Genomic DNA, 12,694 nt, shown 5'->3' on the forward strand with positions numbered 1-12,694 from the left:
AAAGTTCCACATAGGAGGTTAGTGAGCAAACTTAGGGCGCATGGTATTGGGGGCAAAGTACTAACTTGGATTGAAAGTTGGTTGTCTGACAGGAAACAAAGAGTAGTGATAAACAGCTCCATTTTGGAATGGCAGGCGGTGACCAATGGGGTACCACAGGGATCTGTGCTGGGACCGCAGCTTTTTACAATATATGTTAATGATATAGAAGATGGTATTAGTAATAACATTAGCACATTTGCTGATGATACTAAGCTGGGTGGCAGGGTGAAATGTGATGAGGATGTTAGGAGATTACAGGGTGACCTGGACAGGTTAGGTGAGTGGTCAGATGCAGTTTAATGTGGATAAATGTGTGGTTATCCACTTTGGTGGCAAGAACAGGAAGGCAGATTACTACCTAAATGGAGTCAAGTTAGGTAAAGGGGCAGTACAAAGAGATCTGGGTGTTCTTGTACACCAGTCAATGAAGGTAAGCATGCAGGTACAGCAGGTAGTGAAGAAGGCTAATAGCATGCTTGACTTCATAACAAGAAGAATTGAGTATCGAAGCAAAGAGGTTCTTCTGCAGCTGTACAGGGCCCTGGTGAGACCACACCTGGAGTACTGTGTGCAGTTTTGGTCTCCAAATTTGAGGAGACATTCTGGCTATTGAGGGAGTGCAGCGTAGATTCACGAGGTTAATTCCTGGAATGGCGGGACTATCTTATGTTGAAAGACTGGACTTGTATACCCATGAGTTTAGAAGACTGAGAGGGGATCTGATTGAGACATATAAGATTATGAAAGGATTGGACACTCTGGCAGCAGGAAACATGTTTCCGCTGATGGGTGAGTGCCGAACCAGAGGACACAGCTTAAAAATACGGGGTAGACCATTTAGGACAGAGATGAGGAGAAACTTCGTCACCCAGAGAATGGTGGCTGTGTGGAATGCTCTGCCCCAGAGGGCAGTGGAGGCCCACTCTCTAGATACTTTCAAGAAAGAGTTAGATAGAGCTCTTAAGGATAGTGGAATCAAGGGTTATGAGAATAAGTCAGGAACAGGATACTGATAGAGGATGATCAGCCATGATCATAATGAATGGTGGTGCTGGCTCGAAGGGCAGAATGGCCTACTCCTGCATCAATTGTCTATTGAACTCCAGTCGGAACAAGCCTGGTCTGTCCATTCCTGGTAAACCTCCTCTTTCCTTCAATAGGAAATCCACTCCACCCCCAGTATTCGATAGTGTCATCGCTGCCCTGTAGTGAAGTGTGACATCCTTTTGTTCATATTCAGTTCTTCTTCTTTGCAATAGTGGATAGCATCCCATTCGCCGCCTTGATGACGTGCTGGCCCTGGGTTTACTGACCCTCTGTGACCTCAGTCTCCTTGCACCTCGGAATTTCCGACAATTGTTCTCCATTTAATTTCGGCTGATTTCTTGTATTGTTGGGGCCAAAGGGACAACTTCACATTCTCCCGTGTTGTGCTCTGATCTGCCAAACGTTTGTGCCTTTGCTCAGCGTACCCCTCTTTCTCCATCTGCAGCCTCCCGGTGTCCTCTTCGTCACACTCTTTTTCCCGTCTAACCTGAGAGTTACTTGCGAATTTAGCTCCCATTGCCTTCACAACCCACCACGTCCACTTCCAGGTAATTGATATCAAACTGTTCAGAGGCCTGTGGGACTCCCCTCATTACATCCTGCCAGTCAGCCATTTATGGATCCTGTCCAGCAGCCAGGCAGCCTTCTGCGTGTGCTGCTTATGGACTTGTATTTCTCCGCAGTGCCACCTTATCACACGCAGCCTGGAAATCTCCTGAACCAAGGGCGTCTCAGAGCACCGTGCAAAATGCCATCCTTGGCTAACAGTTCTGCCCCTTGACCCAGCTACCTAGTTTCTCTCCGGCGCCACGTACCCCTCAATATTCAGGGCTCAATCCTTATTGTCCAACAGCCACGTCACTCTAATGGTGAAATTGACTTCAGCATGAATCACCAGTTTGTTCAGTTTGTTGTGAATGCGATGTGCGTTCAGATACGGAGCCTTCGGTTCTGTCTTTTTGTTTTGTTGTCTTCGTAACACCTCACCTTGACCGTCGGTGCTTTCTTAGATTTACTATCTTGCTGCCCCTTCCCTCAGACCCTCAGTTCCTGTCTCGCTATTGTCCTCTTTTAGAGTCTTAGAGATGTACAGCACAGAAACAGATCCTTCGGTCCAACCCGTCCATGCCGACCCAGATATCCCAAACCTAATCTAGTCCCACCTGCCAGCACCCGGCCCGTATCCCTCCAAACCCTTCCTATTCATATACCCATCCAAATGCCTCTTAAATGTTGTAATTGTACCAGCCTCCACCGCTTCCTCTGGCAGCTCATTGCATACACGTATCACCCTCTGTGTGAAAAAGTTGCCCCTTGGGTCTCTTTTATATCTTTCCCCTCTCACCCTAAACCTATGCCCTCTAGTTCTGGACTCCCTCACCCCAGGGAAAAGACCTTGTCTGTTTACCCTATCCATGCCCCTCAGAATTTTGTAAACCTCTGTAAGGTCACCCCTCAGCCTCCGACGCTCCAGGGAAAACAGCCACAGCCTTTTTAGCCTCCTTGTCTCTACAGTCTGTTCAATCACATCTTTTCCATGTTTTATCCCTCGCCCACACCAGCCTCCGAGGGCCCCTCTGCACGTCTCTCCAGTTTTACGCGCCCTCTGCCAATTGGCCCGCAGCTCAGGTCAGGCTCCGGAGCTTTTAAAGTTCTCTTTTTTTTTAACTCAGTTCCCAGCTCCTCACGCTCTGCTGGTGATGTCTCTGCCCTCATTCTGCACATGCTACCAGCACTTACCCAGGCCACGACCGCTGGGCTCTCATCTCGCTGACATTCTGTCCCGGCTGTGAGCAGACGTCCTTAATTCTGGCCCCTGTCTTCCCATCAACCCACCCTCTCCTCCCGGCACCTTCGCCTCATACCATTTGAAGCACAAATCCTGTGCTCACACCTTCCCATCCTCACCTCTGTCCAAGGCCCCAAAGGAACCTTCCACATCCAGCAGAGATTTATCTGCACCTCCACACACATCGTCTACTGTGTCCCTCGCTCTCGATGCGGTCTCCTCCATATCGGGGAGACAGGACACCAAGTTGCGGAATGTTTCAGAGAACATCTCTGGGTCACCCGCACCAACCAACCCCACCGCCCCATGGTCGAACACTTCAACTCCCCCTCCCACTCCGCCAAGGACGTGCAGGTCCTGGGCCTCCTCCATCGCCACTCCCTCACCACCCGATGCCTGGAGGAAGAATGCCTCACCTTCTGCCTCCGGACCATCGAACCACACGGCATCAATGTGGATTTCACCAGTTTCCTCATTTCCCCTGCTCCCCCACCTCATCCCAGGTCCGACTGTCCAACTCGACATCGCCCTCTTGACCTGTCCATCTTCCTTCCCCTGTCTATCTTCCTTCCCACCCATCCGCTCCATCCTCCTCTCATACCGATCACCTTCACCTTCACCTCCATCTACCTGTGTGTTGATTCTCCTGCCCCTCAGATGCTACCTGACCTGCTGTGCTTTTCCAGCGCCACACTTTTCGACACCGTCTGGTCTCTCGCTCTTTGCTCTGGGGGATAAGGCCTACCCGCTGTTTCTGTGCTAACGCCTGCGTTCCTTGTTCCACCAGGCACCGGGCAACAGGCCAACCCGTGATTCCACAAGGGCGGAGGTAGACAGCAACGGCGAGCCCCGCTCTGGCTCCGAGGTGTCTGCTCAAGAGAAAGGCCCCAACGGGGCCCCCCGGATGGAGTGCAGCCCGACGCCCAGTGCTGAAGGTAGGGCATGGCCGGCAGTGGTTCCAGAAGCCGGGGCTTGGGAGAAGGCTGACGCCTTCCTGCCTGATCCTGCCCGCTGACCTCCAGGCAACAGGTCACAGGCGGGTAAGGGTGCCCTGTGCCCCCTCTGAGCCAGGCAAGCCCAGGGTCAAAGAGGCACCAGGAGTGTTGGGCAGCGTCCTGCAGGCCTCACCAAGACCATAGCGAGGGTCCGGACGCAATAGGACCGGGAGTGTATGGAGCAGCTGTAGGCTATTCAGCCCATCGAGTCCGCTCCTCCATTCTCTCATCATCCTCAATTCCCACTTTCCTGCCTTTTTGCCCCATAACCCTTGATTCCTTTCCTGATTTAAAAATCTCTCCGCCTCAGCGTTGAATACCCTCCATGCCCCAGCCCTCCATTCCCCTTCCTGGTTAAATCTCTGTCTGTCTCAGCCTTGAATACCCTCAATGCCCCAGCCCTCCATCCCCCTTCCTGGTTAAATCTCTGTCTCAGCCTTGAATACCCTCAATGCCCCNNCAGCCTTGTATACCCTCAATGCCCCAGCCCTCCATTCCCCTTCCTGGTTAAATCTCTGTCACAGCCTTGTATACCCTCAATGCCCCAGCCCTCCATTCCCCTTCCTGCTTAAATCTCTCTCTGTCTCAGTCTTGAATACTCTCAATGTCCCAGCCCTCCATTCCCCTTCATGGTGTGGGCGGCACAATGGTTAGCACTGCTGCCTCACAGCGCCAGAGACCTGGGTTCAATTCCCGCCTCAGGTGACTGACTGTGTGGAGTTTGCACGTTCTCCCCGTGTCTGCATGGGTTTCCTCCAGGTGCACCGGTTTCCTCCCACAGTCCAAAGATGTGCAGGTCAGGTGAATTGGCCATGCTAAATTGCCCAGAGTGTTAGGTAAGGGGTAAATGTAGGGGTAGGGGTGGGTTGTGCTTCGGCGGGTCGGTGTGGACTTGTTGGGCCGAAGGGCCTGTTTCCACACTGTAAGTAATCTAATCTAATCTAATCTAATCTCTCTCATTGGCCATGCTAAATTACCCATAGTGCTCTGGGATGTGTAGGTTAGGGTGGATTGGCCGTGCTAAATTACCCATAGTGCCCAGGGATGTGCAGGTTATGGTGGATTGGACATGCTAAATTACCTATAGTGCTCTGGGATGTGTAGCTGTGTTGTATTAGTCCTGGGTAATATAAAGTAATAGGTTAGGAGAATGGGTCTTGGTAGATTACTGTTCAGAGGGTCAGTATGGACCTGTTGGGCAAAGTGGCCAGTTTCCACGCTATAGGGATTCTATGAAATCTTTTCCAAACTCTCAAGTTTAACTATCGCTGAGGGACCAGAATTGCACACAGTATTCCAAAAGTGACGTCACCAATGTCCCCTACAGCTGCAACATGACCTCCCAACTCCTATACTCAGTGATTCCTGAAGAAGGGCTCATGCCCGAAACGTCGATTCTCCTGCTCCTTGGATGCTGCCTGACCTGCTGCGCTTTTCCAGCAACACATTTTCAGCTCCTAAACTCAATGCCCTGACCAACAAAGGCATGTCTACATGAGAGTCCACTTTCAAGGACCCATGAGCCTGCACCTAAGGTGTCTCTTTTCCGGCAACACAGTCGAGGCAGCAGAAAGACTAAGACAGGTTAGGAGAGTGGGCAAAGTAGCAGCAGATGGAATCTAATGTGGGAAAGTGAGATTTATGCACTTTGGTAGGAAGAATAGAGGAGTAGACTATTTTCTGAACGGGGAAAGGCTTCGGAAATCTGAAACTCAAAGCGACCTGGGAGCCCCAATTCAGCATTTTCTTAAGTTCAACATGCAGGTTCAGTTGGTAGTTAGGAAGGCAAATGCAATGTTAGCATTTATTTGTGGCTCAGTGATTAGCACTGCTGCCTCACAGCACCAGGGACCCAGGTTCAATTCCCAACTTGGGTGACTGACTGTGTGGAGTTGGCACATTCTCCCCAGCTGCTCCGGTTTCCTCCCACACTCCAAAGATGTGCAGGTCAGGTGAGTTGGCCATGCTAAATTGCCCATAGTGTTAGGTGCGTTAGTCAGATGGGTCTGGGTGGGTTACTCTTCGGAGGGTCGGTGTGGACTTGTTGGGCCGAAGGGCCTGTTTCTATACTGTAAGTAATCTAATCTAATCTTATTTCATGAGGGTTAGAATACAAAAGCTGAGCTATACAGCCGAGGCTGTATAAGGCTTCGGTCAGATCAGATCACGTTTGGAATATTGTGAGCAGTTTTTGTGCCCTATGTCTCAGGATGGGCAGACGTTGGAGGGTGTCCCACAGAATTTCACGAGAATAATCCCGGGATGAAGGGCTGGTCATATTAGGAGCGGTGGAGGACTCAGGGTCTGGACTCAATGGAGGTTAGAAGGTTGCAGGGGTATCTGATTGAAACTTCTAGAATACCAAGAGGCCTGGGCAGAGTGGCCGTGGAGCAGGTGTTGCACCTGTAGGAGAGAGAAGGCGAAGGGCCGATCCTTTTGAACTGAGATGGGGAGGAATTCCTTCAACCAGACGGAGGTGAATCTGTGAACCCATTGCTGCAGAGAGCTGTGGAGGCCAGGACACTGAGTGTATTTAAGACAGAGATAGTTAGCTTCCTGATTGTTCAGGGGATCAAGGGTTACGGGGAGAATGCAGGAGAATGGGGTTGAGAAACATTTTCAGATATTGCACAATATGGATGTACGTTTGCTCGCTGAGCTGGAAGGTTTATTTTGCGACGTTTCGTCACCAAGCAAGGTAATGTCTTCAGTGAGCATCCAGACGAAGCACTGGTGGTGTTTCCTGCTTTCTATGTTTGGCACCACACCTGAACACTATGGGCAATTTAGCGTGGCCAATCCACACTAACCTGCACATCCCTGGGCACTATGGGCAATTTAGCATGGCCAATCCACCCTAACCTACACATCCCTGGGCACAATGGGTAATTTAGCACGGCCCATCCACCCTAACCTACACATCCCTGGGCAGTATGGGTAATTTAGCACGGCCCATCCACCCTAACCTGCACATCCCTGGGCACTATGAGTAATTTAGCACGACCAATCCACCCTAACCTGCACATCCCTGGGCACTATGGGAAATTTAGCATGGCCAATCCACCCTAACCTGCACATCCCTGGGCACTATGGGCAATTTAGCACTGCCAATCTACCCTAACCTGCACATCCCTGGGCACTATGGGTAATTTAGCACGGCCCATCCACCCTAACTGCACATCCCTGGGAACTATGGGTAATTTAGCACAGCCCATCCACCCTAACCTGCACATCCCTGGGCACTATGGGTAATTTAGCACAGCCCATCCACCCTAACCTGCACATCCCTGGGAACTATGGCTAATTTAGCACAGCCAATCCACCCTAACCTGCACATCCCTGGGAACTATGGCTAATTTAGCACGGCCAATCCACCCTAACCTGCACATCTTTGGTTGTGGGAGAAAACTGGAGCACCCGGAGGAAATCCACACTGACACGGAGGGGGTGTTATCCGATGCTGAAATTGAACGTGGGTCCCTGATGCTGTGAGGCAGCGGTGCTAACCACTGAGCCACTGTGCTGTCCATCACTAAACTTGAAAAGGTTCAGAAAAGATGTACAAGGATGTTGGAGGGTTTGAGCTACAGGGAGAGGCTGAACAGGCTGGGGCTGTTTTCCCTGGAGCGTCGGAGGCTGAGGGCTGACCTTATAGAGGTTTACAAAATAATGAGGCGCATGGATAGGGTAAATAGACAAGGTCTTTTCCCTGGGGTGAGGGATTCCAGAACTAAAGGGGCATAGGTTTAAGGTGAGAGGGGAAGGATATAAAAGGGACCCGAGGGGTGACTTTTTCACACAGAGGGTGGTGCGTGTGTGGAATGAGCTGCGAGAGGAAGTGGTGGAGGCTGGTACAATGACAGCATTGAAAAAGAATGGGACATGAATAGGAAGGGTTTAGAGGGATATGGGCCAAGTGCTGGTGAATGGGACTAGATTGGGTTGGGGATATCTGGTCGGCACGGACCAAACGGTCTGGTTCCCTGCTGCCAGAATGCTTTTGCTCGGTTATGATCCAGGTGAGTCAGGCAGGGGTGGTTCTGTTTGGGAATCGATGGGGCTTTCTCAGAGTTGAAGTCTATCAGTTTGAAGGGGTTTTGGCTCCTGCTGCCCTGGATTCCGGGAAGGGGTCGGGACGGTGGGCCCGGGGAATGGCGTGCGGATCCATCTAAAGCCCCCTCCTTTCTCCCCCTGCCTCTGCAGTCACCAGGAATTGCACCATCAACATCAACCCGACACCAGCAAGCCTCCCAGAGAAAAGCAACACTTCTCTGAGATGTAAGTGTTTTTTATTTCTGTCTCTCCCTGGTTCACATCAGAGTCTTGTGGGGGCCTCTAGAGTCTAGGCAGTGCCCCCCCGCCCCCAACCCCTCCCCTGCCCCCATCCTACACTTAGGTCAGGTAGATGCTGTCGAGTGAGGTTAGAGGTCAGGTAGGCTCTACCAGGTTGTGTGTGACTTTCCCCAGGGCCTGTGACACTTCCCCCACCAACCCTCCTGGTGTAGTGACCGCCGGGCCCAAATATAATCCAGTAAGGTCACAGCGATCTCCGTTCGAGTCACCCAGGCTGGGCCCTTGGGGACCGTGGCACCCACCATGAGGCCACACTTTACTGTTCAACCTTCTGGAAGGCGAGTTGGGGCTGGGGGTGGGGGGGAGAGGAGAGGGGAGGGGATTGGCAGGTGGAGGAGAGGGGAGGGCGCTGACGAGGTTGAGGGGAGAGGGCTGGTGGGTGTGAAGTAGGGGCTGTGGTTTGTGAGTAAATCTATTGTTCTTTTCCCTCTCCCTGTCCCTCTCTCTTGCTCGCAGGCATCAACAATTTCACCATCAACATCGGCGGGCCATCCGACAGAGGTAACCCTCGGCCTCTATACCTCCTTACCACCCGCGCCTTGCCCCCTCTCCCTCCACTTCCTTTCCCCCCCCACTGCCTTCCCCATCTCCCCTTGTGCACGTATGTGTGTGTTTGGTGGGGGGGGTTGCTGTGAGTGTGTTTGGGGGTGTGGTGGGTTGGGGTGTTGTGCGATGCGTCCCTTAATGTGAGCCACCCTCTTTGTCTGTCTCTCTCTCTCTCTCTCTCTCTCTCTCCCCCCCCCCCCCCCGTTCACAGTGCCACACAATTACACAGTGAACATCCACTGCCCGCCGCTGGCTGGCCCTACGGAGAAAGGTAATCTCTTTACTTCCATCTTCCCCTTCATCCTCTTCTACCTCCCATTCCCCCTCCCTCCTCCCCTCTCCCTCTCCCCCTCCCCCCCCCCCCCCCCCCCCCCCCCCCCTCCCCCCCCAGTTCACTGCCCGCCCCCACCCCCCCCCGTCGAGGCAGGTCAGTTCTTCTCTCCACCCCATCCCCTTTAGGCTGTCACAGGCCCTGTCAGGGTCACTCACACCCCCTCGGCAATGTGCCGTGTTCTGACAGTGTGTTCTGGGAGTGCGGTGAGCTCCAGGCAGCTCAGGGTGATGTCGGTGTCTCTAACCAAAAGGCTGTCCAGTTGGTATCGGGGAGCTAGGAGGGGGTTGGTGTAACTTCTGTAACTTCTCCGTCTTTGTCTCCTGGCTCACAGCAGTGAGCAGTTACACCATTAACATCGGCAGCTCGACACCAACCAGCCTTCCGGACAGAGGTAAGGCATTCTCTGGGCTGCAGGCCTTCCGTTTGAGTCTTGTTCTGATTTGTTTTGTTCTCTTGCTGTTAAGAGGTGCAGGGGCTACAGTAGATGATGTTACCTTCCTCCAGTATGCTGCCACACTGAGACATGCTACTGTTGCCTGGGGCCAGCTAACGCTCAGCGGTGCCTTCAGTTTGGCACTCAGTCACAGAGTCATACAGCACAGAACCCGTCCATGCTGAACCAGATATCCCTAACCTAATCTAGTCCCATTTGCCAGTGCTTGACCCATATCCCTCTAAACCTGTCCTATTCATAGCATATTCTGCATTCATATCACTAGCTTAATATTGCGCCGACCCTGTGGAACCAATCTGAAGCCCATCTAACTTCCACTATCCCATTCTCATCCACATGTTTATCCAATAACCATTTCAATGCCCTTAAATTTGGTGAGTCTACTACTGTTGCAGGCAGTGCGTTCCACGCTCCTACTACTCCCTGAGTAAAGAACCTAGCTCTGACATCTGTCCTGTATCTGTCATCCCTCAGTTTAAAGCTATGTCCCCTTGTGCTAGCCATCACCAACCAAGGGAAAAGGCTCTCACTGTCCACCCTATCTAATCCTCTGATTATCTTGATTAGATTAGATTAGATTACTTACGGGTGGAAACAGACCCTTCAGCCCAAATGTGCAAGCTCCACACAGACAGTTGCCTGAGGCTGGAATCAAACCCTGGTCTCTGGTGCTGTGAGGCAGCAGTGCTAATCTTGTATGTCTCTATTAAGTCACCTCTCAACCTTCCTCTCTCTAACGAAAACAGCCTCAAGTCCCTCAGCCTTTCCTCATAAGACCTTCCCTCCATACCAGGCAACATCCTGGTAAATCTCCTCTGCACCCTTTCCAAAGCTTCCACATCCTTCCTATAATGCGGTGACCAGAACTGTACACAATACTCCACAATGCGGCCGCACCAGAGTTTTGTACAGCTGCAGCATGACCTCATGGCTCTGAAACTCAGTCCCTCTACCAAGAAAAGTTAACACAATGTACGCCTTCTTAACAACCCTATCAACCTGGGTAGCAACTTTCAGGGATCTATGTACATAGAGAGTACTAAGATCTCTCTGCTCATCCAAACTGCCAAGAATCTTACCATTAGCCCAGTACTCTGCATTCCTGTTACTCCTTCCAAAGTGAAACACCTCACACTTTCCACATTAAACTCCATTTGCCACCTCTCAGCCCAGCTCTGCAGCTTATCTATGTCCCTCTGTAACCTACAGCATCCTCTGTCACTATCCATAACTCTACCGACCTTATTGTCATCTACGAATTTACTAACCCATCCTTCTACACCCTCATTCAAGTCATTTATAAAAATGACAAACAGCAGTGGACCCAAAACAGATCCTTGTGGTACCCCACTAGTAACTGAACATTTCCCATCAACCATCACCCTCTGTCTTCTTTCAGCCGGCCAGTTTCTGATCCAAACCGCTAAATTACCCTCAATCCCAAGCCTCTGTATTTTGTGAAATAACTTACCGTGGGGAACCTTATCGAAGGCTTTACTGAAATCCAAATACACCACATCAACTGCTTTACCCTCATCCACCTGTTTGGTTACATTCTCAAAGAACTCAATAAGGTTTGTGAGGCATGACCGACCCTGGCAAAACCGTGTTGACTATCCCTGATCAAATTATTCCTTCCAAGATGATTATAAATCCTATCTCTTATAACCCTTTCCAACACTTTACCCACAACTGAAGTAAGGCTCACTGGTCTATAATTACCAGGGTTGTCTCTACTCCCCTTCCTGAACAAGGGAACTACATTTGCTCTCCTCCAGTCTTCTGGCACTATTCCTGTAGATAACGATGACATAAAGATCAAAGCCAGAGGCTCTGCAAGCTCCTCCCTGGCTTCTCAGAGAATCCTCGGATTAATCCCATCCGGCCCAGGGGACTTATCTATTTTTATGCTTTTCAGAATTGCTAATACCTCCTCCTTGTGAAACTCAGTCCCATTGAGTCTAGTAGCCTATATCTCAGTATTCTCTCCAACAACATTGTCTTTTTCTAATGTGAATACTGATGAAAATTAGACACTTCTCCTCTCTACTCGGACTCCACACACAACTTCCCACTACTGTCCTTGATTGGCCCTGATCTTACTCTAATCATTCTTTTATTCCTGATATTCCTATAGAAAGCCTTAGGGTTTTCCTTGATCCTATCTTCTCATATCCCCTCCTGGCTCTTCCTAGCTCTCTCTTTAGGTCTTTCCTGGATAACGTGCAACTCCCAAGCATCCTAACTGAGCCTTCACGTCTCATCCTAACATAAGCCGCCTCCTTCTCTTGACAAGAGATTCAACTTCTCCAGTAAACCTCGGCTCCCTCGCTCGACCACTTCCTCCCTGCCTGACAGGTACATACTTATCAAGGACTCGCAGTAGCTGTTCTTTGAATAAACTCCACATTTCAATTGTGCCCATCCCCTGCAGTTTCCTTCCCCATCCTATGAATGCAAAATCTTGCCTAATCGCATCTCTATTCATGTCCCCGTCCAGATGCCTTTTAAATGCTGTCATTGTACCAGCTTCCACCACTTCCTCTGGCAGCTCACTCCACACACACGCCACCCTCTAAGTGAAGAAGTTGCCCCTTAGGTCCCTTTTAAATCTTCTCCCTCACGCCCTAAACCTATGCCCCTCTATTCTGGACACCGCAGGGAAAAGACCTTGTTTATTTACCCAATGCGTGCCCCTCAGAAAAATGCAAGAGACCTACAGCCTGCTGACTGTTAAGATAAGAATCCACATTTACAGACTGCAGCCCAGAGCTGCACGAAGACGGTGGTGGGCTGTGGGGTTACAGAAGGAGGGCGGTGACACTCTGCCCAACCTGGGCTGCCCTCTGACCGGCGTCCTGGCAAGGTGGGAGGGTGGGGTGGTGAGAGCTGGGGAGGAGCCGAGCATCAAAGGAAGCCAGGGGCCACCGGGGACCATTTGTGATGGAGCTGAGTTGTGGTTGTGGTGGAACAGCTATGTCCCTATCTGTAATGTCTCCGTCTTTCTCTCCTGGCTGACAGTGGTGAACAATTACACCATCAACATCGGCAGCCCATCCCCAGTCAGCCTCCTGGACAGAGGTAACATGTTCTCCGTCCCTCCCTCCTGTCCATTCTCCCTCCCTCCAACTCGT

At 51.1% G+C, this 12,694-nt stretch overlaps 1 protein-coding gene across 1 annotated transcript in view; it reads left to right on the forward strand.

The window, feature by feature from the left end:
* The window catches only part of LOC122547560 (mucin-5AC-like), a 30,687-nt gene that overhangs the window by 14,579 nt on the left and 3,414 nt on the right, over positions 1-12,694 (forward strand). The window contains exons 7-12 of the mRNA XM_043686178.1: positions 3,666-3,813; positions 8,077-8,151; positions 8,683-8,727; positions 8,984-9,043; positions 9,438-9,497; positions 12,582-12,641. Of these exons, the coding sequence (XP_043542113.1) occupies positions 3,666-3,813; positions 8,077-8,151; positions 8,683-8,727; positions 8,984-9,043; positions 9,438-9,497; positions 12,582-12,641 (448 nt within the window). The remainder of the gene's footprint in view (positions 1-3,665; positions 3,814-8,076; positions 8,152-8,682; positions 8,728-8,983; positions 9,044-9,437; positions 9,498-12,581; positions 12,642-12,694) is intronic.

Source organism: Chiloscyllium plagiosum, unplaced genomic scaffold (genome assembly GCF_004010195.1).
Source record: "Chiloscyllium plagiosum isolate BGI_BamShark_2017 unplaced genomic scaffold, ASM401019v2 scaf_9451, whole genome shotgun sequence".
NCBI lineage: Eukaryota > Metazoa > Chordata > Chondrichthyes > Orectolobiformes > Hemiscylliidae > Chiloscyllium > Chiloscyllium plagiosum.